Source organism: Amphiprion ocellaris, chromosome 7 (genome assembly GCF_022539595.1).
Source record: "Amphiprion ocellaris isolate individual 3 ecotype Okinawa chromosome 7, ASM2253959v1, whole genome shotgun sequence".
NCBI lineage: Eukaryota > Metazoa > Chordata > Actinopteri > Pomacentridae > Amphiprion > Amphiprion ocellaris.
In genome coordinates, this window is record NC_072772.1 from 9,281,494 (window position 1) to 9,303,221 (window position 21,728).

Here is a 21,728-nt window from a genome sequence, read left to right on the forward strand (position 1 = left end):
AAATAGATGTAATTATAGCTCTTTCCCTTGCGAAAAAACACAACAGCACTGTCAGGAGTTTTACGCACAAAATCCACTTTTAAAAACTACACATTGGACCTGCAGTTTCCCCCCCCCTAAAAGCAGCATCTAACCTTTCTGAATTCCAAGATGCCTTATCAAGACTGCAATATTTCTATTTCAAAAAAGCTCCCAAAGCAAACCAGAGACACTATTTTGGCAGCTGCACATTCAGCACTATCTGCAGCACAGTGTGTTATGATGGCGTTGGTGAATTAGTGTGTCAGCATTCGGGGGAGGTGGGGGGCAAAGATAAAAGTTTTCACTCATGCACAATAACCCCTCTGTGGTGCTTCCCATGTGGCTGTCTGGTTAACAGGTCCTTTTGTTTCCAAAGGGGGAATTCTGCGTTTCATTCCTTCAGAGGAGAAGTGGATGCTGGCTGCAGCGCCCTCCACAGGCTGACCTGCAAAATGCCAGGTCACATGTGGAACATCAACCAATGCAGTGAAAATCACCGTCTGAAAGAGTGGGTTTGTGTGCTGTATTTTCATGAACTTGTCTGTGCCACTACAGATGAATCTAGTGTGAGATTTTATCCAGTTTACCTCACTGTTTCAAGTACATATTCGGAATTCAGATGAAGGTATTGGGATGGTATGAATTTTGCCCAATCTGTGTTAACCAACAGCACAAGTTAGAAACATGTAAGAAAGGTTGTGAGCAACACTCCAGAAAATAAAATGTAAGAAAGTAAAAAAAGGAAGCGACACAATCTCCCCCATCAATATTCATCCCAAAGTTCTGTTGTTTGCATGACTTTTTTAATGTACGTTTTCAGTTAGTTTTACAAGAGTCAAAACACTTTCACATGAAACTAAGAGAAGCTGCGTGGTTTTAAAAAATGACATGATTCAATATATGTAAATACAAAAATAAAATGTTAATCTAGATATTAATCTGTGTTATAGTACTTTACAAAAATAAGAATTCATCTAAATAATACTGACTGACACAAATATGCTGGCACAGTACACAGACATCTGGCTCTTGCTTAACTGACTACACACACATTTCACACAGCTGTGGAAAAAATAAATCACAAGCGTTTTACCAATCAGACACATGAACAACAAGACACTGCAGTTTTGTTTCTTTCTGCTGAGGCCAGGAGCACAACATACAGTGTATTATTACATTACTGGATATTCACTTTTTACCAGTGTACATACATCAAGAAGCTCTGAGCATTTTTAAGCACAAGACCTCATACTGTGGTCTTCCTTGCAATTAAAATACATGCAAATTACATGTTCACATTAAACTGATATTTACAACAACCTCATAGATGCAAAACTCTGACTAGTGTGTTTAGGTAGTTGAGCTCTGTTAAACTGGCCTTTAAGTGATCCAAAATCTGTTGGGAATATATCAGAAATAGTTTTAGTTTACTAATTTCAGTTAAATTTTGATGACACTGTCAAATCGGAGGTTCACGTGGCATCCTGAGCTTAAGGCTAAATTGGAAGTTGTGGATTTATTGACGCTGGATTACTTTAGTTGGCACAACTGGCATCTTTCCATCAAGCAAGAGTTCATCATCAGGCACAGATTCACAGTTTCTACACTAAAAAGACAGAAATTTCAAGAAAATTTGAAAAAAAAGCAACATTGACCATCAACATATAAGGAAAAAGAAAAAAATAATTCCACAGTTTGCCGTTTACAGCTTGTCTGAAAAAAATCTATTACAACAGACAACACATTACTATACATCTAAATGCCCATTTCAAATGCAATCTGCATTCATGTTCATTTCATGAACATTATAAATTACTAAATCATAAAATCAGTAACTCAGTTACTTGGTAGAATTCAAGAAGAAATGGCAGGACAAAGTATTAAGTTACAAATTTCCTCCATCGTATTGACTGTGCAGATTTAGACTGCATTGTATTGAAAAAGGACAAAACAGAATTTATGTACTTTGGGTAGAACATATTTCTATTCCCAAGTATTTCTTCTTTTTCTGCTCATTGCTATAACACCAGACTTCCATTAAATTGTTAGAACATTCGCACTAAATGGAGAACGAGACAGACTTAATAGAGACCCTGCTCTAAAGTAATCAGTTGCATTGTTATTCCCTTTCAGCAATCTAATGTAGGATTTTTTTCAAAGTATATTCATGTTGGTACCAACATTTAAATGGATTAGCTTTGATTGCTAGAGAACTTTAACAACATGTGGAGAAAAGAGTGGTTCTAGCATGCTGTGCACAGGATATTTAACAGTTTTTAACTACTGATTTTTCTTTGACTATAGATCCAAGCAGTACTCAACAATAATAATAACTATACTATTTTTACAGAGGCAGCATAGAAGTGCATAGTGATTAAAGCAGTGGGGTGCACACACCACCCAGTGGTACAAACATGCCACAACAACACTTTCAGCTTGGATAATGCAATGTTGAGTAAAAAAACAGAAACAAAACAGAAACCTTCATTTGAAAATACAACTCTCCACTTGTATAAAAATACTCGTACATTTTTCCTTTTCAATCTGGCTCTCTGCTTCTGCAACTGCCATGTCTTTGCAACTGTGTTTGTGAGGCATGTATCCCCTCCATTACCAGTTCATTTCCACACACAAGTACTTCATGCAGTTCTAGCATGCAATCATAAAAACTGCAACAACATATAAAATGCTTTGAGCATTTTTTGTGGCTTAGTGCCTGTGGATTTTATCCTAAAAATTATATTACTTGTTCTTTCCTTCTCTTTTTCAACTTTTACTGTACATCTCCACTTCATGTCACACATCTATAATCATGTCTATAATAAAATAATACAGAGTAATTCTGTTTTACTGTACACTTCAGTGTGAAACAAAACTAGGAAAAGCTCATTTACCAAAAAGGTGGTTCACACAGGTTCAATAAAAAAACAATATCTTTTTTTTTTTTTTTTAACAGTCCAGTGCACAGAGGAGACTGACAGTGAACATTTCACAGGTACAGGATTTTAAAAACCATGTCTGCTGACAGTATGATAAGAGTTTACAGTATACCTCAGCTACAGTAATAGTGAAATAAAGTCAACAGAGAATCAGGAATCTCAACAAGAGGTGTCCAAATGCCTGAATTCAAGATGATGCAAGCAGGCGGCCTTTAAAGTTTACCACTTATATTACAAGATTTCAACCTTTAGGTTACATTTCAGAGGGATTTGAAATACACCATTTTTAGAGCCTATTCAGAAGGAACACAGTAAGTGATTGGTAGAAGTCTAAATAACAACAGTGTCAGCAACAGAAGTATAATGAGGGCACCTGTTAAAAATCTCAAAAACCAACACATCATCCAAAGTTACACCACTGGTGCAGTAACAAGGCTTTAAGAGAGATTGTACCAGTAACTGATTTACTGGTGTCTCACACACTGGTACCTTTTTCTCTGAGGCTGGTGACTTTGAGCACAAACTTCTTGGTGCTCCTGCGGTAGCGTGGCTGAGTGAAGTAAAACAAAATAGGGTCCAGAAAGCTGTTCATGCTGGCGAACGGCCTGGTGCTCTTATAGATGATTGAAAACAAGTTTTTAGTCTCACACCGGGCACTGGTGCGCACCACCAGGTACATGGTCTTGGTGAGGTGAAACGGTAGGAAGCTGATGCAGAACACCACCGCCACAACAATGATCATCCTCACCGCCTTGTCCCGTTTCTCCCCTGTCGCCATGGAGACACCCTGGTAGGACACTGGCCGGCAGAGGATGTGGGCCATCCGGCAGTAACACACCATCACGCCAATAAAAGGCAACAAGAAGCCGAGGAACGTCAGAGCCATGCCGTAAGGATAGTAGTCTACGGAGCGCTCTGGCGTACTTAAATCATAGCACACTGTGCGGTTGCGCTGGATTCCTGTTGCAGCAAAGTGGAAAGTTGGAGCACACAGGGCGGCGACCACCAGCCACACAGCTCCACAGATACACCACGCCATCCTGCGACCGCCCTGCTTGTGCCACACCGCGAAAGGATGGCAAATGCCCACATAGCGCTGCACACTGATGCAGGTGAGAAACAAGATGCTGCCGTGCAGATTGCTAAAAAAAAAAGAAGAAAGAAAAATACTGTTAAATATTTTCATGTTGTGTTCTTTTGTTCTGTCCTGTATTGTATTGATTACATTTGTGTATTATGGTCTCAACTCATCACTAATTTAGTTGCACATTTAGACTGTATGTTAAATGAAATAATGGTCGAGGGCTGCCAGGAAGAAGACTAATATTACTATACATGAATTTAAATCTGTATATTTGAAGGTACCTCACAGTGGAAGAAGCAAAAAACTTTAAAGATTTTAACATCTGAAAGCTTCAGCATCAATATATATGACAAAATTGCACTCCAAAGATTGTTAGTATGCTTCAAAGTTGGTGTCAGATCATCTGACAGAATCTAAAACTGCTTATCCCACCTTTCTCATCACAGAATAAGGCGGACTGCATTCATCATTTTTGGAACTTTCTCTACACACAATCTCAGTATTAAGATCTGAACTTCTCTCCTAATGTCTATTTTTTTAAATTCTGAATGCATGCAACTGTTTCTGCTGCTTCTATTAAGTGCAACTCAACAAAAAGCCTTCCAAAAAACTCCAAGAAAAATTATTTGTGCCAAACCCATCTCACCTCTCTGTTCTTTTCATCTTACCTTTAAACTTAAAGTGTGAACACTTTTAGTTTTACATATCAAACTGTATGCCAGACATTGCTTATTTGAAGCATACTGGGATCATAAAGACTAAATATCCTCATTCATATTTGGAGTACTAAACATACAGCTGTATACATATATAAATAATCAATAGTCAGAGAAGAACCCACCTGTAGAACTGAAACCGGACCAGTTTACAGGCAAACTCCCCAAAGGGCCAGTAGTCATGACTGCCATAGTTGTAGATGAGCAAAGGAAGAGACATCACATACAGAAAGTCAGCTATGGCCAAGTTGAGCATGTAGATGTTGTTTTTGGACAGATTGGGCCTCGTCCCCCATATCTTCAGTATGACAGCAGCGTTGAGAGGAAGGCCGAGCAGAAAGACAATGGTATACACAGCAGGGAGTAAAATCCGCTTAAAGTCTTCCTTATAGGTGCAGCGAAGGGAAACGACACCGCTACTGTTGCTGATGTTACTGGGGATGAAGCTGTCTGCTGCGTATGGGTCTGTCGGGTGTATGCTGGTAGAGAACAAGTCCAAAGGGAAGGTTTTCGAGATGAGGGTTTCAGTAGGGAGGGAGCTGAAAGAATGTTGCATCTTCACATTCTGGGGACAGATTGAAAAGTTTATTAGAACAATAATTTAAACAAAATAAAAACAAGATGAAGATGTGCACTAATGAATGTGACTTTGCTTGTTGTCGCTGTAATTTCAGCTGCAAATTTACAGGAGATATTCCTATGCAAAACTTAAAAATCTAAATTCATATGGCTGCTAAAAGGTACAGAAGTATTACATCAGCATTACTTAAAAGTTATACTGTTTTTTTGTTTACTTTACTGCACATATAAAGCTAACAAGGGGAAGCTAATTTTCAGACCCTGTGTATGGATAGGTGGTTCAACAGAAAAACAGGTCTAGCATGTTTGCATGTATTTATATATGCATGTTTCTGAGTGTTTGTCCTGAAAAAAATTCTTCTTTAGATCTTCAATATGATGATTCAAGTGATACAAACTCTCCACCAGAGGGCACAATAGATCAGTATTTGTTTGATATTTTTTAACTTCAGAGAGACACTGTCACCTTGAGCCCTGCCAACAATGGATTTTTTGTTCAGGATATTCTTTATAAGCCAACATTTAATCGGTTGGATAATTGGGTTCAGTTAATTGCTATTTGATACTGGTGCAGCCTGAATACTTTGTGAGCTCTGAGTTTCATATTACCATTGCAGTCTACAGGCTACATTGAAGTAATTGCAGAGTAGCTGAGATGTACTAATGTAAAGTCTTAAAAAAGTATATATGTAAAAGTATAAATACCACCATAGAATAATATTTCAATATACGTCCAGTAATCATTATTTTGATGAAGTTAAAGTACATAAGCACCACCAGAAACGGCTTTGTTTAAAGGAATAACGAGGCAAAGTATCATTGGTGAGGTCCCCAATGATAATATATATCACTGCATTTCAGAACATCATAGGTCTATCAAGAAAATCCTACTAAATGTAATGGGGTAAAAATTAAAAATTTAGCATGTCTGACATGAAATGGAATAGAATAGCAATACCATCCAACTATACTTAGAACCTATTAACTTACAAGGTAGTAACTATGCATATTCTAGGAGCAGTTGTTAGGTTGCTACTAGGATGACTCCACCAATATAATGGCAATAAAATGGAAACCAGACCATTAGATGATTATAATTTTATCTCTCCATTATTTTTTAACAAGTGCAAGCTGAATGGTTGCTCAGGTTTTGAAATGAAAACCACTGCACACTGTCTGACCTCCCACTCCCATTTTAACACTGTCTGGAACAGGCTCATACACACAGAGATTAATCAACAGTTTAAATTATTGCGCTACCCCACAACATCAGTCATATCCATTTCCTTCATGGCAGCATGTGGTTGAGTAAGTGATTCGTATAAGCTGCTTCCTCCATAGGCTTGACAGACTATGACTCATGGCGTTTCACAACTAACACCCCTTCAGTAGAAAAGCCTGTGTGTATGAGTGAGTGCATGTGCGGTGTCTTGCAAAATTGATTAAAAAAACTTGTTTTTGAAAACTGTATTTGAGAGGGTTTTAAGTCAGCTCCTGTGTGTGGGTGCGAGAACAACAGTGACGCACGAGTTCATAATTCCTGGTAGAGTAGTTGAAGGAGGGGAGGAGGTGAGGGGAGCAGTGTGCCAGCAGAACATAAAACATTTCTCTACACTGAACCGATAATCATTCACAAGAATAACAAAAGTGCACTGCAGTCTGCTTTCTTTGCTGATGACTCATGTACAGTGCTATTCATATTTTTGATTTGTTGTCCATCTCAAGAAAGACCTTGAGACCACTTTCTCGGCTAACTTAAAGCACACTGATGTCAGTACACAGATGTAAATCTGGAAGCTTTTTGAAAACACTGCACTTTAGAAAATGCAGTCAATTTCATGTTGGTCAGAGAAGAAATGTCTTGTTTGTGTCTGACAGAGCCTTTTATGGCCAGCTTTTGTTCTCAGGCTTGCCTTTAGTGTGCTCGCTATGCCAAACCTCCAGGGACAAAGTGTAATGAACCACTTTTTTTATGTGAATTTGAATAAAACAGATTCACTTTCGTTTATATTGAAATGACAGCCAGGTTTTTTCATAATATTGGCATGAACATAAAGTTGAAACGCAGAGGGCGAGCAGTAACATGACACTAAACGTATTACTTACTACTTCACTAGAGTACTAAAGAGGTCACTGCCAGGTCTGCTTTGTTTTGTAGACCTGTAAGGTTTCCAACAATACAGAGATAAAAAAAAAAATAACGCACACATGCTGGATCCTGCAGGCCTTTGCAAGAAAATGACTGGTCTAAAAGCCAAGCCCAAATAAAATCTGGGAGCTTCCCACACTGAATCTGTGGTGAATTACATATTATCAGCAACAGTGGATACCGTTAATGAAAAATTAATGAACAGTTGAGTATCAGTTTATTTTTAAATCAATTAGGGAGAGGTGGGAAACAGAAATATTAAACTTCTTCTTGGTCTGTTTAACTATGTGGTAAATTATATTTTAAATAATTGCATATTGAAGAAATTTCTTTACACAGCTGTAAATAATTAGAGCAATTAGACAAGCACTTGTTCCCTTGTTTTAAATATAACTAATCAAGTCAAAATGTGTTATGAAAGGTGCAAAAAGGAAAACGATACAATTTGTAGCTGAGTCCTGACTTACAGTCAACCTGTAATGGATTCAAAAATATTTACTGGAGGAAAACGGATACACACCACAAACTCACGTTACACTTTCAGTGACAGCAGTATGTTATTTTTGCTTTCATAATGAATGAGTTTGCTTCTGCAAACTGCACTGAACAGTAAACAGAGCATAGCAGAAAAAAGAGTGTTCCTGAAACCTGAAGCAGGTATGTACACTACTGTTCAAAGTTTGGGGTCACTTAGAAATGTGTTTCTTTTTCTTTTTCTGGAAAGATATATTGCCTTTCATTTAGTAATGCGATCACCAACAACTCTGCTTTTTCATGCTGTCTTCACCTGTCTCCAACAGTCTGCAGAAATTCTCTTGCCCTCAAAGTGCCAACTGGAGGCTTCCGAAGTCAAAAAGCTTATTGGAGAATGCGGGCATCGATCCCGCTACCTCTCGCATGCTAAGCGAGCGCTCTACCATTTGAGCTAATTCCCCTGCAAGACACATGCTATAAATAACAGCAAAAGACATTGCGTTGAGAGGCACACACCCGCAGTCCAGCCCAAAGGAGTAATGTTACCAGCCAATGACAGGGGTACTCTCCGTCACTGCAGTCTGTTTACATCTCATCACATGACAAGAGAAACACACCGCTGCATGCTCTCTGCTCTGAGGTCAGCCAAAAGGGAGAGCTGAGTGCGATGCAAGATTATTTATAAACCATGACTGCAAGAATGTGACTGCAACTCTGGATAAATATGGGAGATTAACAGCTGAACTTAACAGGGTTGTAAATTAAATACCACATGATTAATGAATGATTTTTTTTTTGAACAGGTGGATTTGGGACCATCAGGACTAATGAACCTGTTAACATCCACCAGGTCATCAGCAACCCATTTCAGCTTGGATAGGGGTTAGGCTTAGATTTTTCAGAGTATTGATGTAGTTTAGATAGTGCTTTAGACACATGCATATTTATAGAAACAGTTTTTAAAGTCATATCTTAAAGGCTATGCCGAAAAGGCAAAAATGTCATGAAAAGGGGTATACTAAGAGGTGCAGCAATGAAAATAATTACTTGAGTGTGGCTAATATGCTCTTTAATTCAGATGCAGACAGACAGCAAATGGACAGAAACGTACATACTTACAAACCATAAAGCTGCATTCAAAGATGTTCTAAACCAACAGTATATTAAAGTACTATGTATAATGTAAAGGGATTATTAGTAGCAACAAAACAACCAGAACGCAGCAATTCCACTCAATGTCTGCAGCAGTAGCAGCAGGAAGCGGTTTGCACAGAAAAACTCAGATACACTCACTATATAACAGCTGCCAAGCACCAAATGACAGGCAGACAGAGATAGTGTCTGGGTGGTTAATATGGTTGAGCATTTAGCAGCCATAGAGCCAGATATTTCCTTTGGGAGTTGGCAATGTTTGTTATTAAATGGAGATAATCCTGCATGTCACTCTCGTGTAGCCCCCTTTTTCCCTGCCTACATGTTGCAAAAAAAAAAAAATCAAAATAATGCTGATTTCAATTATCTAAACACATGTTGTTCCTGGGGTGATCTGATTGACCACATATTTAATCAAATGTTCAAAAAACAGATGAATAAATAATTTAAAATGACTGGCATTCAAGGTGATGTGTTGAGCTTTAGCCTCTGCCATGGATGAAATCAAGATTGGCAAATCACTGTGCTATGAAAATGTTTAAAAAAATATCTGAAAATGTTCACATCTGATAAATTTGAATCATAGAAATGTGACATGACTGACAAAATTGTCAATCTATACAAACCAACACACCCACAAAACGCTGTAATCTGCTTTCTATAGCTGTGGCAATTACTCTGCGTCTGTCTGGTCAGCCTCACAGATGTTGCCCTCCAGGGAATCTATTCTAAAAAGGGTAGATGACTGGCAGATAAGGGCACATAAAGAATGACACTGTACTCAGAGACACTCTATCTGGGTAATTTACACAGAGCAGGAGATGTAATGAACAGAGGAGGGAGATCTAGAGTTCAGCAGAGCGAGTGGGGAACAATTCAGCTCTAATTACTTTCCCATCTTTGATCTCCACCGTTCGTCCCTGGCCACCCTAATCAATGATTCATGCCTGCCGCTCCTCCATCACTGGCCCCCATGCCACCTCCTAATTTGCAAACACACACCGCCAGCTGAGCAGTTAGGAGGATACACAAATCTACAATGGACGTTCACACGAAAACATGCTAAAGTCCAGTATTTCAGCAGGTGAACATTAGACAGACAAATACAGGGAAGTGGGCCTAAACATTCAAAACACATGCACATTTGCACACCAGCACATTAACGTAAACATCCTGTCTCCATTGATAAATCACAAACATTATTTCATGTGACCAACAAAGACAGCTGCAGCTACACCTATAACACATGCACAATTGCACGCTGAAACTGTCACTGGTCTTTGTCTGAAAGTGGAAGAAAAAAAACATTGCGCTAATCATCTACGCTAATATTGTCCAGCTAATCAACCCTGCAGCCAGGCAGTGTGGCCATTACACAGGAGGCATATTAAACTAATCTATTGCACCATAAATAGACAGAAGTGGGATGGGGAAGGCTGGTGTTTCAACATACTGCTTGCCATATGGTCAAGAAGATGATAAACCAGTTGCTGGTTGCATGAGACACATCTGCAATGTGTGCAATCAGTCTATAGTCCTAATAAACAACTTCAAACTCTCCTTAGAGAACAATCTCTCACACAGCAAACAAGCAGCACACACAGTAGGGCAAATCTTTCTTTTCTTGGTCTTTTCGGCCAAATTAAGTGTGCAGATTGTTTAATTTATGCAGAAGAACTGCAAAAGCTTTAAGTACAAATATGGGAATTGCTGCATGGCTGACCGTAAGCTGTGAGCATTACTCAGTTAATTTAATTTGCCCAGACTTGTAGACAAAAACATGCTCTTGCATGTTGCTGTTAGGATTTCATGCGGCATGTAAAGACTGATCGACGGCAGGTCACGATGTTCTCCGTAGAACTTCCCCGTGTGTCGAGCTGTTGCCACATACAGGAGGTCTGATGAAAGAAGAGAACAGAAAGGGGAATGGGCTATCGGTCACTGAAACCAAAATGTGGATACACCACATGGTTCCTTTTATCACGATCAGACTGGATTGCTTCTGTTTCACTTCATTCAATCAGCCAGATATCGTGTATGGTGGCCAATTTCCGTTTGGAGTGGGGGCAGCTGGGTTATTTTGCTGTGCCTAATCGTCAATTAACCTTTCCGCTCAATATCATTTTCAGTCGACAGTGAGCATTTGTGGTCGCATTTATTCCACGCAGGCAATGCAGTGAACCTCACAATGCAGCAGAAGTATGAAGAGTTTTTGCTTGGTTTTAAGTAACATTTTAGGATATTGTATGAACTTGATTTCAGAGCTATGAATCACCACAAATCTCAGATTTGTTCATCCATTCACTTACTGTTATGCCCACAGCTTCTCTTGGATTGAGGAAACAAAAACTAAGGGAAAAAGAAACTTAATCTATTGAGATACTGACTCACTGGCAGACAAAAAGAATGGAAAAGTTGCTCACTCAACAGTTTAGTTCAGCAAAGATCAACTTTCCAGCCTAAGATGCCATCTTAGCTACATTCATGGACAACAGTGACAGAATAATGGCTGATGAGATGGATGCAACAGTAACTTGTTTCAATTTGACTTAAAACCAGCTTTTATAATGACATATTTCTTTGATCAATATGGAAAACATCAACTTAAGTGCTGCTGGATGCACACATGAAAATAACATCAGCATTATTCTTTTACTAAGCAGTTGACACAAAACTGCTCGTTTTCCTTCAGGGATGACTTCCCTATTCTTACTCCCACAAACAAAGCTCTTTGTTTGTTTCTCTATCCGGTAACAATGACCACAAGAAAACACAACATTAAATCTAATTAGCACAACAGTCACCAGTCACTTGTTTTTGCTCTAGATTGGCAATTGTTAATTGTTATAAAAACATGTTTTTCCAAACATGTGCAGCTGCAAGTTGCTGTAAGATCTTGATATCCACCTTTAGTCAGGCAGAGAGCTTATCAAAAGCTTAGCAGAGTGGTGAGTAGCAGTTAAGTCTGTGCGCTGTGGTTGCTGTTGTCACGGGTTTGTGGTGCAGCAAGGATGAAAATGCAGCTCTGGTGAAAGCAGAGCTGGTAAAACACAAAAACAGAACAAAAACTAAAGAAATGTCTTTTCTGTCTTCATTGGCTGACTCCCCATTGCATCTCTGGCAACCTTGGAGAATTATACAGTAGGTTTTTCTAAATTTATCATAGGTTGCTATGGTTTCCAATTAAGATAAATTATTGGAATTACGTCTCTAAAACCACTCAGATCAAAGAAAGTCAGATTTATCTCAGGACATTCCCCCTAAATAACCAATTTGGAGTTTTTTTAGGATGGCTGCCAGTGGGGATTTGATTATTTACTCAGTGAGTTAATGCTGTGCACTTAACTTTGTCTTGTAAACGACTTTGGCCTTGCTCCTCCGTCTCTACTCAGCCATCACCTAACTCTGTTTCTCGAAACCAGCGTTACATTAGTCTGTTCCCAGTCAGTCAGACAAAACACCCACAGAAGCCTGACCTCGGCCTGGCTGAAAGGAATCTTTCCTAAAAACACGGCAACAATGCTGAAGTCCCATGGCCACTGTACCAGGTCTTCACGCACGACAGCACGGCTAAACGCTTCTTGGATATGATGCAACAACTTGTTTTCACAGGATTTAAGCACAGTGTTATTGGTGCTTTAAGAATTATAGGGGAAACAGCAACACATATTAGGCTGTGGGATGTGAGCTTACTGGGAAAATGTCATATCTCTGTTTTTCCAACGTCAATGGCAGAACGCATGTGTGCAATGCCTAAATGGTCAATTAACAGATTAATTGATCATTAGGAAATTAACAGGTTGTTTAATCATTTTACGAAGTCACTTTTCAAGCCATTTCACTGAAAATTCCCAATCTTTTATTAGGTAATATGCTATTTTTTTTTGTCTTGTGTGACACTAAACTGCCTATTTAGAGGTGAAATTGTCGGCCAAACAAATCAAGATATCTGAAGGTGTCACAATCGCTTTAGAAAATCATTAGCATGTATTTTGTGATGAAAGCTCCTGTGAAATCATTACAGTCTACCTTGTCTGTGTGCAAGTTGTTACATGTAAGCAAGTTTCAATGCTGTTGATTTTATCTGCCCTTTATTTTTAATGTGACTATGCTGCTGCCCTCTTGGCCAGGTATCCCTAGTAAAGGAGATCTCTAATCTCAATGGGACTAACATGATTAAATGAATATTTAAAAATAAATAAATACAAATGTCCATATTCTTTATTAGGTTTATTTACTTCTGTTATTGCTCATACCAGACAGCTATAAAACTTATGATGGAAAACAGCAGATTTATCAACGGCTGCGTAAGCTTTATCTCCCGTTTCTTTAAAATATCAGTGTGAGCCCATGGCTCTGAAACACTGTACTGGTTATTCTCCGATAGTTGATGTGGCCAGTTGTCATACAACTCAGATGATATCAGATACTCTACATCCGGCTTGCAAAGACTTGTAACAGTAAGCGTGAAAAAGAGCAAACCAAACACAAAGCATGTCTGGCCTGTTTTTAATATTTCTAACTGTAATTCTGTGGTAAAGCACGTATCCTATATAAATGTAAATATTTGTCTGTGAAGATCTGTGAATACCCCTTTCTCAAGCTAAAAAATAACTACACCAACTTCACTGGGGAAAATGGCATTTTCCCAGGATGATTTCACAGCCCCATTCTTGTGGTTTGCAATTTTGCATGACAAAAAACCCCCAAAACATTTCATTTGATTGGATGATTTGCTAATTCTCACACAATTTTCTGCACGCTTTATAGAGCTGCTGTCGCAAATATTCACACCTGGTTTGTGCTCATAATGCACATCATGCAGCATGCATTCTAATAGCACCTTGCCTTGGGGCACATTGGATCCGGTTCTGTAACTTCCCACACTTACCGAGAACACAGCTGTGCTTAGGTGTGGAATTTGGTTGAAAGCATTGGGGATAAAACAGGAAAGGAATACAACAAATTTGATGTTATCACAGCAGGCATGCTCATAAGTACTATGACAGAACAATCGCTTGTTTTCATCTGCACACAAGAGACGAATCTTCCTCTGCAAGAACACAAAGACAACTACAAGGCTTGGAGGGTTGTTTTAGTTGCTTCATTTAGCACCAGAGGCCATTTACTGTTTCATCTGTGTATTTATGCAAGTTTATATCCTTCAGTGTCTCAGTGCAATTCAGTTCAACGTATTGTATTAGTATGAATAGTAAACAATTGTTGCCAAAGCAAAACAGTGAAAAATCATATTTTTACACATTTTCAGATCATATTACATCTAATTACAGCACATCCTAATGTCACAAACAGATGAAATAGAAAGAAATGCAATCAAATTAGTGAATCATCAAAGCTCAAAGTTTGTAAACAACGAAACACAACATGAAAAGCTTTTATATAGTTTGGCCATATATATAATTTATAGGGTTGCAATTCATTATTACTGTCATTGCTAATTCATTTGTTGATTACTTTTCTCGATAAATCGATTGGTTGTTGAGGTCTGGGAACTTTAAAAGCTTCACATAGCAAACAGCAGAGGAGAAAGTGTATCATATTCTCTTTTTGTGCAACTGTGGAGAGTTTGCAATGATTTTTTAAAAACATTTCTGCAGTGACACTTTTACACACTTAAGAAAGAATAAGAAAGCTGAGGAGCACAAGGTAAGATAAGATGTGGCAACACAGGCACGGCATTAAATACCCAAGTTGTGATTAATTTGGCTGCAGTTCCTTGGAAAGACGTTTCACCTTCATTTACGACTTAGTGAGAAGAGATAGTAAAACTAGAACAACTTACCCTGAATGACAGCCAAACAAGTGCGGCGGCATCAACAACAACTTGGGGACAAATTTTCCATGGCAGAGGACTCCTAACTGCTCCTTCTTTCTCCTCTGAAGTAACAAAGAACGGCTCAACGTGGAGGGAAAATAAACAGTCCGTGAAAAAAAAACGAGTCACAAACAGTCAACTTGAGCTCAGTGGAAGCGTTTCTACTTGGAGTTTGTGAGCTTTGAACCCGCCGCTCGTCTGTCCCTGATCTACCTGCCGCAGCTCCGGTAGCTGCACTTCACGCGCTGCTGCTCCGCTTAACTATGCGCGCTGCTACATGAACGCGCAACGAGTCTGACGCGACGATAAAGGGAACGGCCTATAAAGTAGGTTAGGTTACGTGTTTTTAGCTGGTAACTTTAGTTTTACCCTTAAATATCAACATTCGCCCACAGTTACGGCAGAGTCCTGGGAGCTATATTCATGACGGGCTAGCCGGCAGGTGCACTTTAGTACGAGCTCAAAAACATAGTTCCGGTCAGCAGTTTGATCACCATTCCAAATCAAGGCGCTCGGACCGTTCGCATGCTGGAAACCATAGCAACAGTAAGTATCCTTCATTTTACCTGCTGCTAGTTTATTAGTTAAAACTGTAGAAAAAACCTGACAAAAGTCAATTTTTTAAAGTCAGTAAGTACTTTAACAGCATTTCCTTGCCTTTTTTGCTAAACGACCATTGTAGAGTGTCTATATAAAGTATTTACATCCCCCTTTTTTGGGATTTCCAGCATTGAATTTTAATTTTCCCATATTCTTTTACAAGAGTTTACAAAATAAGGATTATTTCATATCAAAGTGAAAACAGATTACTACAAAGTAATGCTAGTCAATTAAAAATCCAAAATGTACAATCAGTGACTGTACACAAGTATTCACACCCTTTAAAGTGACTCAGCTTTTTCAGCACATGCAGCTAATTGGTGCTAGAATAATTCAGATAATTAGTGAAATTAAGATCATCTGAGTGCAAAGAATGTGTCTCAGGTGGTTGTAGTATGAAGACTTCTGTAACTGGAAGGTCTGGTAAAAGGTGAATGAGTTCTCCTAATTATAAGCCACATATGATGAAAGGACACTCCAGGCAACTCTTTTAAGTAGGTTATTGAAAAGCACAAATTAAATGATGGACACAAGGAAATACCATCCTATAAAATCCCTCACAAGAATGCCACTGAATACTGTTCATCTTAATAAATTCTAAGTACTAATCTACACACCATATACTCGCCATATCCATATCTCATCTAGTGCTATTAAATCCATCATTAAAACATGGCAGGGATATTGCAAATGTCTAAATCTTCCAAAAGCAGGCCGCTCTCAAACACTGAGTGACTGTTCAAGTAAGAGACTAATGAAGGAGGCCACCAAGAAATCTATGACTCCTCTGAAGGAGTTGGAAGCTTTAGCAGCTGCAATTGGACAGACTGTGCATACAGCTGTTGCCTGTTCTTCGCCAGCCAAATCTTTATGGGAGAGGGGAGAAGGAAATGCCATTGTGAAAAAAAAACTCTATTAAATCTAGACTATGGTTCACCAGAAAAAAATTAGGAGACTCTGAAGTCAACTGGAGGAAGATTCTTTAGTCAGATGAGACCAAAATTGAGCTTTTTGACCATCAGACTAGATGTTATGTTGGTGAACACAAAACACTGGACATCAACACAAATGCACCATCCCTATTATGAAGCATGGCGGTGGTAGCACCATGATGTGGGGATCCTAGGACTTGAAAAGGGTTGTTCTCTTATTATTGTTGTGCAATCTGACAGTTCTCCAAAGAAGAATAGGGTAAAATTGCAGTGTCTAGATGTGCAAGGTTGATTGACACCTATTCACACAAACTCAAAAACACTGCATATGAACAGAGCCATAGCTTTAATTTGAGTAATTTTAAGTCAAAGTACCCCCTCATGCAATTGGCCGTAGAAGCATTTTGCCTAGATGCCGTGACTACAAAATTTAGTGTTTGCTTATGTGTATTTTATTTATCAGTTAGCTGATCAGGTAAACCTTCTGCAAAACTGACCTTACTAAGACACTCCAGTTTGTTTTCTTTCTTTAATTTGCTACTTGTGTATAGGTTTTGACTGAAGAAAAATCGAAGTTTTTGTGGCATAAACATCTGAAATACATCTTGGCCTAGCATCTTTGAGTGAGATAAATGCCTGTTTGCAGCTCAATAATATCATACGCTGGCATTTTTTGTGGTGGATGTGATCCTGCATTTCATTTCACTGAGTGTTTATGAGAATTTTATTGTAGCTACTCTTTTGGGAATTGTTAACATTGCTGTTTCCTGCTCCGCATCCGGTTTCCAACAGAACTAAAGCAATATGATGACCGCTATAGAGTTTGTCTAATTTTGGACGCATATTTGGGAAAACGTCACAAAGTACAAATTTCTGTCAGTGACGTTCATAAACAATGACAGGTTTTAACTAGTGTAAATGGTAATAATTGCGAGGCAGCTCACTGTGCCTCCCCTCTGTTCTTTATTGTCATAACTGAATTGACTTAAATGCTAGTTAGTTTATCTTTGAAATTCTCACACAAAATAGCACAGAATTTCTAGAAGATCTCCAAAATTAGAAGTATAAGTGCCACCGCGTAATGTTTAACAAATACGAAAGAATGAATAAATAAATCATGACTTCCGCCATAAGGGCCAGGACTTCAAAGAGGAAACAAAAAAGAGAGTTTATCACAGTTCAGTGCTATTAATGAAACCATGTTCTTGGATCAAATATCAAAGCTGTTCACAGATTCAATGCTCTATGGACACAAACTGTTGTTTACATTCTTGGCTCGCTGCAAATCTGCTATCGAAAAAAGGTGGAAAACATGTGAACATATTCTATTCTTGCTGAGGCAGAAGTAATTGTTGTTTTACAGGATCCTGATCTGGAGATTAAGGAACAGTTGATCTAATGCCTGCAGATTTAAAGCATCACTCAAAACACTGTGTTATGTGTTCCTGCTTTTGTCTTCAGTGTTAGTACTGCTGAGTCACGACCACACGAGTTCCTTCTGCTTGGAGGTCATGTCTACTTTCTCAGCTTGTAATGTGAAAATGAGTTTGTGTCGCCTCCTTCATTGTGTAATCAGTTATTATCGACAACCTTATCAGTGCATTGATGGGAGATGAACTCGTGTCATTCTTGATTCACTCCTCTATTTTTCATTTATGGCTTGTTGAGTGTTAATGAATGATTCGAACAGACCTCAGACGGCATTCTTCATTAGCAGTGAGATTATGTCATTTTATTGTATTGCTATAAAGCGATTTGTTGACTCTATAAACTCTGCACATTAAATCGTCAACGTTTAGCTGATTATTAAGCTAAGAGTGTGTGAAGAGACTTTGAGAAAGCCAGACACGTCAAATTTTTATTGACAAATCCTAAAAATCTGCAAGCTGACAAGACCTTTTGTCACTGTGTGTGTAAAAGAAAGCCATACAAATAATAAATTGCACTGTTTATGAGTTTGAATTTAAGCAATCTGTATTCTTCACAGGAATTTGGCATTACTGGAAAAGACGAAAACAACATGACTGATTATCACTTAGTTGCTTGTGTCGGCCCAGTAAACAATACCAGAATAGAAACTTGGCTGCTATTATCTTCGACCACACACAATGACGCAAAACTGGTTGTGCATCTGCAAAGCACGACTCTGAATTTTATAATTTGATATAATTAATAAGGCATAAAATCACCTTAACAGAATAAAGGGAAGTGATTGTTTAAGAGTTAAAATATGGAATGGTTTTAAGCCTCTATAAGACTAGCGGCAAAACCAGTGGCTGTAACAACAATAAAAGGGATAAATGTATCAATCAATCTCATTTCTATCTGTCTCTCCGCCACTGATTAAAATGAATACACGAAAGAGCGTCAAGTCACTTAGATGATTAAATTTTAAATGGACAGTGAGACTCTGACAGCTGACCAACATCCAGCAGACCTCGTTTTCTGAAAGAGCTCATTCATCATGTTGAAACTAAGACGTGTGCAGACAGAGAAGTAGAGCTTATTTCCCTTAAGAGACAAGTTGCTCAAAGCTTAATCAGCGGATTTCGAAATGATCCTGGAGTATTGTTAAAGTCCTTCTGATCCAGGCAGTCCTCTGAAGCCTCCACCCTTTTTCGCATCTTTCTTGCAGCTCAAAAAGGCCTGAACCTGACCTTGTTTTAGTGTTGAATTACTCTTATCATTTTTCATCAGTTGTACTGGGGTGCATTGTCCTAAAGTCTGTGGAAGTAACGTCCCTGCTTTCTCCCTTCTTTGGTCATGTCACACTGTTCAGGCTTGATGACACCATTAACAGATCTTTTATTTGAAATTTTATGTGGAATTGCTCACAGTCGGAGCGACCCTTGTAGCTGCAGTGACGGGTTCACAAGAATTTATCAGCCCACAGCTAACCCAGATAGTCATCATGTGTGGTTTCCCACAAAAGACTTTTCCTGGCAAATATTCAGATGACCCTACGGTTCATGTATACCACTTGAGTTAAATCTTTTTTTAAAGGCTTTATTGCCAGTTTCCTTGTGAGTGGCTATCTGCTTTCACATGCTAAAACGATTCTAATTAATGCCTCAGGATGTGAGGGAGAGACGGAATGTTTTTACAGTCTACTGCTGGTTTTTCAAGGTTGTCATTCCTGTCACTACAGATTTAAAACAACTGTCTGATGATAAAATTAATTCTTTATGGTTTAGCATGCTGTGCCGGTAATTTATCATTAAGAAATTAAAGGAATATAACATACTATATGTGTAAATCTGCCCAGAGCAGGTTGTCCCCCAAAACTGGATAACTGTGCAAGAGGGAGACCAGTGAGAGAGGCCACCAAGACACAGATGACTCGTCTGAAGGACTTACAAGCTAGTGTTCATCACCATGCTTTCCAGTGGGGATGTGCTTGGTGCCGGCCAAATGTAGCGTCTACTCTGAAAGAATCTTCTTCCAGCTGACTTCAGAGTCTCACACATGCCTTCTGGTAAACTCTGGTCTTTGAATTTTAACTTTAATATTACCTTTTTTTTTTTTCCAGCAGTGGCTCCCTCTTTTCCATTCTCCTATAAACCGTTGACTGATGAAGAACAAGCACCAGTTGCTGTTTCTCCCATCTCAGTCACTGAATCTTTGAACTCCTTCAGAGGACTCATAGCTGTCTTGGTGGCCTCACTCACTAGTCTTTAGTCCAGACTTTTTTCAACTTTCTAGGTCTATAGGTGAGTCAATAAAAAGTGACTGGATACTTATGCAATCACTTATTTTACATTTTATATTTCTAATTCATTGGCTTTGCTTGCGTTTGTAATTTTTGTCAAAGAAGCCTAATTAAATTGCCAAAAATCAATATTGAAAAGCAATAAAAGGGGAAAATTTCCACGAGGTGAATAAATTTTATAGGTACTATATGTACTTTTATGCACTATTTTATGAATGTATGTTTACGAGCCACCTGCTGCAGATGCCCTGATTTACCTTATGTCTGCTTTTATATTTTGTTAATGTGAGCTGAGTGCACAGACGACACTGAATATTCCTGCACTGACATGTACATGCTGCAACTGATTCTCACTGAAGACGAACCACAAGACAGTGTATTAAGGGAAAGGAGGATGGAAAAAGACAAACAAAGGATTTGTACATCTCAGACTGTCTGAACCTTAAGAGTGGTTTTAATCTGGAACAAAAATAATTTGACATGAAAGGTTTTCACTTTTGTGAATCACCAGGATGTGGTGCTTCTTCCTGAATAGTTTATTGTCAGACAAAAGTGAAAACCTGAGCAGGTGGCACAAGGGGTTGCCAATATTTAAATGAAGCATCAGACAGATTAAAATCGGTAGCTTTTTACTGAACATACCACTGCGCATTTCCGCTACATTCAGCGTGATTCACAAATAAATCTGTGAAAAAAAAAAAACACAACACACTTTCATTTCAAACACCAGTTAAAAGCAAACAGACTGAAAAAAAGAACAACATGGTGAGACACAGCTGGAGATACACAGAGCAGAGAACACAGAAGCACAAATGTTCCCCTTTTCAAAGTTTCTACTCGAAGACGGTTTGATCTGAGTGTGCCGAGAGGCCATGAGCTGCTCTGTGATCCGTCCGGCGAGATCCCAGCAGATGATGAAGGAAGCAACATCCGTTCTCTAAATTTACATTCTGACACTTTGGCTTTGTTCTGGGTTTTTAGTTTGTGCACTGGGGTGCCTAAATACTGTAAAATAAAGGGAAATAACTAATAAACATGGAATCATTTTCTGTGATTAAAATACATTTTCAAGCTCTGTTTTTGTGTATTTATTTGGCTTTTTAATGTTTTATAAATGATATTTACATTTGTAAAAACTATGAAATTACCCATAAAAAACAGATGATAGACAGGTTAAAACTGTATTTCACAGGGTACCAATATACACTAATGAAACATTCATTCATCCTTTTTTGGTGTTGCAAAAATATCTGTAAATATGCAAGGTATCTCTCATTTACCAAACAAATCAATGTAAAAATACAGAACCCACACTTCTTTTTCTGTCGTCATTGATTGTATCTAATTTTAGAAATATATTTACAGTACTGAACTTGAATTTATCTGTTTCAAGTATTAAATAAAAAGGAGATATCGGTGAAATTTGTCTAAACTTGCAAACGTTTTTCTCTTTTTATGTAAAAAATTTAATTTACATTTTTAAAAATGGAAATGTTATGGTTATTCAGTTCCAGGTTTTTATGGTTACTTTACAATA

The 21,728-nt window shown here is 38.4% G+C and overlaps 1 protein-coding gene and 1 non-coding gene across 3 annotated transcripts; both read right to left on the bottom strand.

Moving 5' to 3' along the window:
* Positions 1-780: 780 nt before the first annotated feature.
* On the bottom strand, positions 781-15,390 carry LOC111580978 (P2Y purinoceptor 3). Of its 2 annotated transcripts, XM_055011977.1 has the most exons (4): positions 14,918-15,390; positions 8,276-11,012; positions 4,886-5,325; positions 781-4,102 (listed from the first exon to the last, which is right to left on the bottom strand). In XM_055011977.1, the coding sequence occupies exons 3-4, from the start codon at positions 5,314-5,316 to the stop codon at positions 3,436-3,438; spliced, it is 1,098 nt and encodes a 365-aa protein (XP_054867952.1). In that variant the 5' UTR covers positions 5,317-5,325; positions 8,276-11,012; positions 14,918-15,390; the 3' UTR covers positions 781-3,435. The 2 variants fall into 2 exon arrangements, with proteins under 2 accessions (XP_054867952.1, XP_023144707.2); XM_023288939.3 differs by lacking the exon at positions 8,276-11,012 and having other exon boundaries at positions 14,918-15,387.
* trnaa-agc (transfer RNA alanine (anticodon AGC)) lies at positions 8,351-8,423 on the bottom strand. The gene has a single exon. It is a non-coding gene; the product is annotated as a tRNA-Ala (tRNA).
* Positions 15,391-21,728: the final 6,338 nt, after the last annotated feature.

What these genes read in the sequence shown, in the direction of transcription:
- LOC111580978 (XM_055011977.1), bottom strand. Translation starts at nt 5,316, where the DNA reads ATGCAACATTCTTTCAGCTCCCTCCCTACTGAAACCCTCATCTCGAAA. An exon ending in GTCCGGTTTCAGTTCTACAG is followed by an intron (nt 4,103 to 4,885) that starts GTGGGTTCTTCT and finishes TTTTTTTTTTAG; the next exon opens with CAATCTGCACGGCAGCATCT.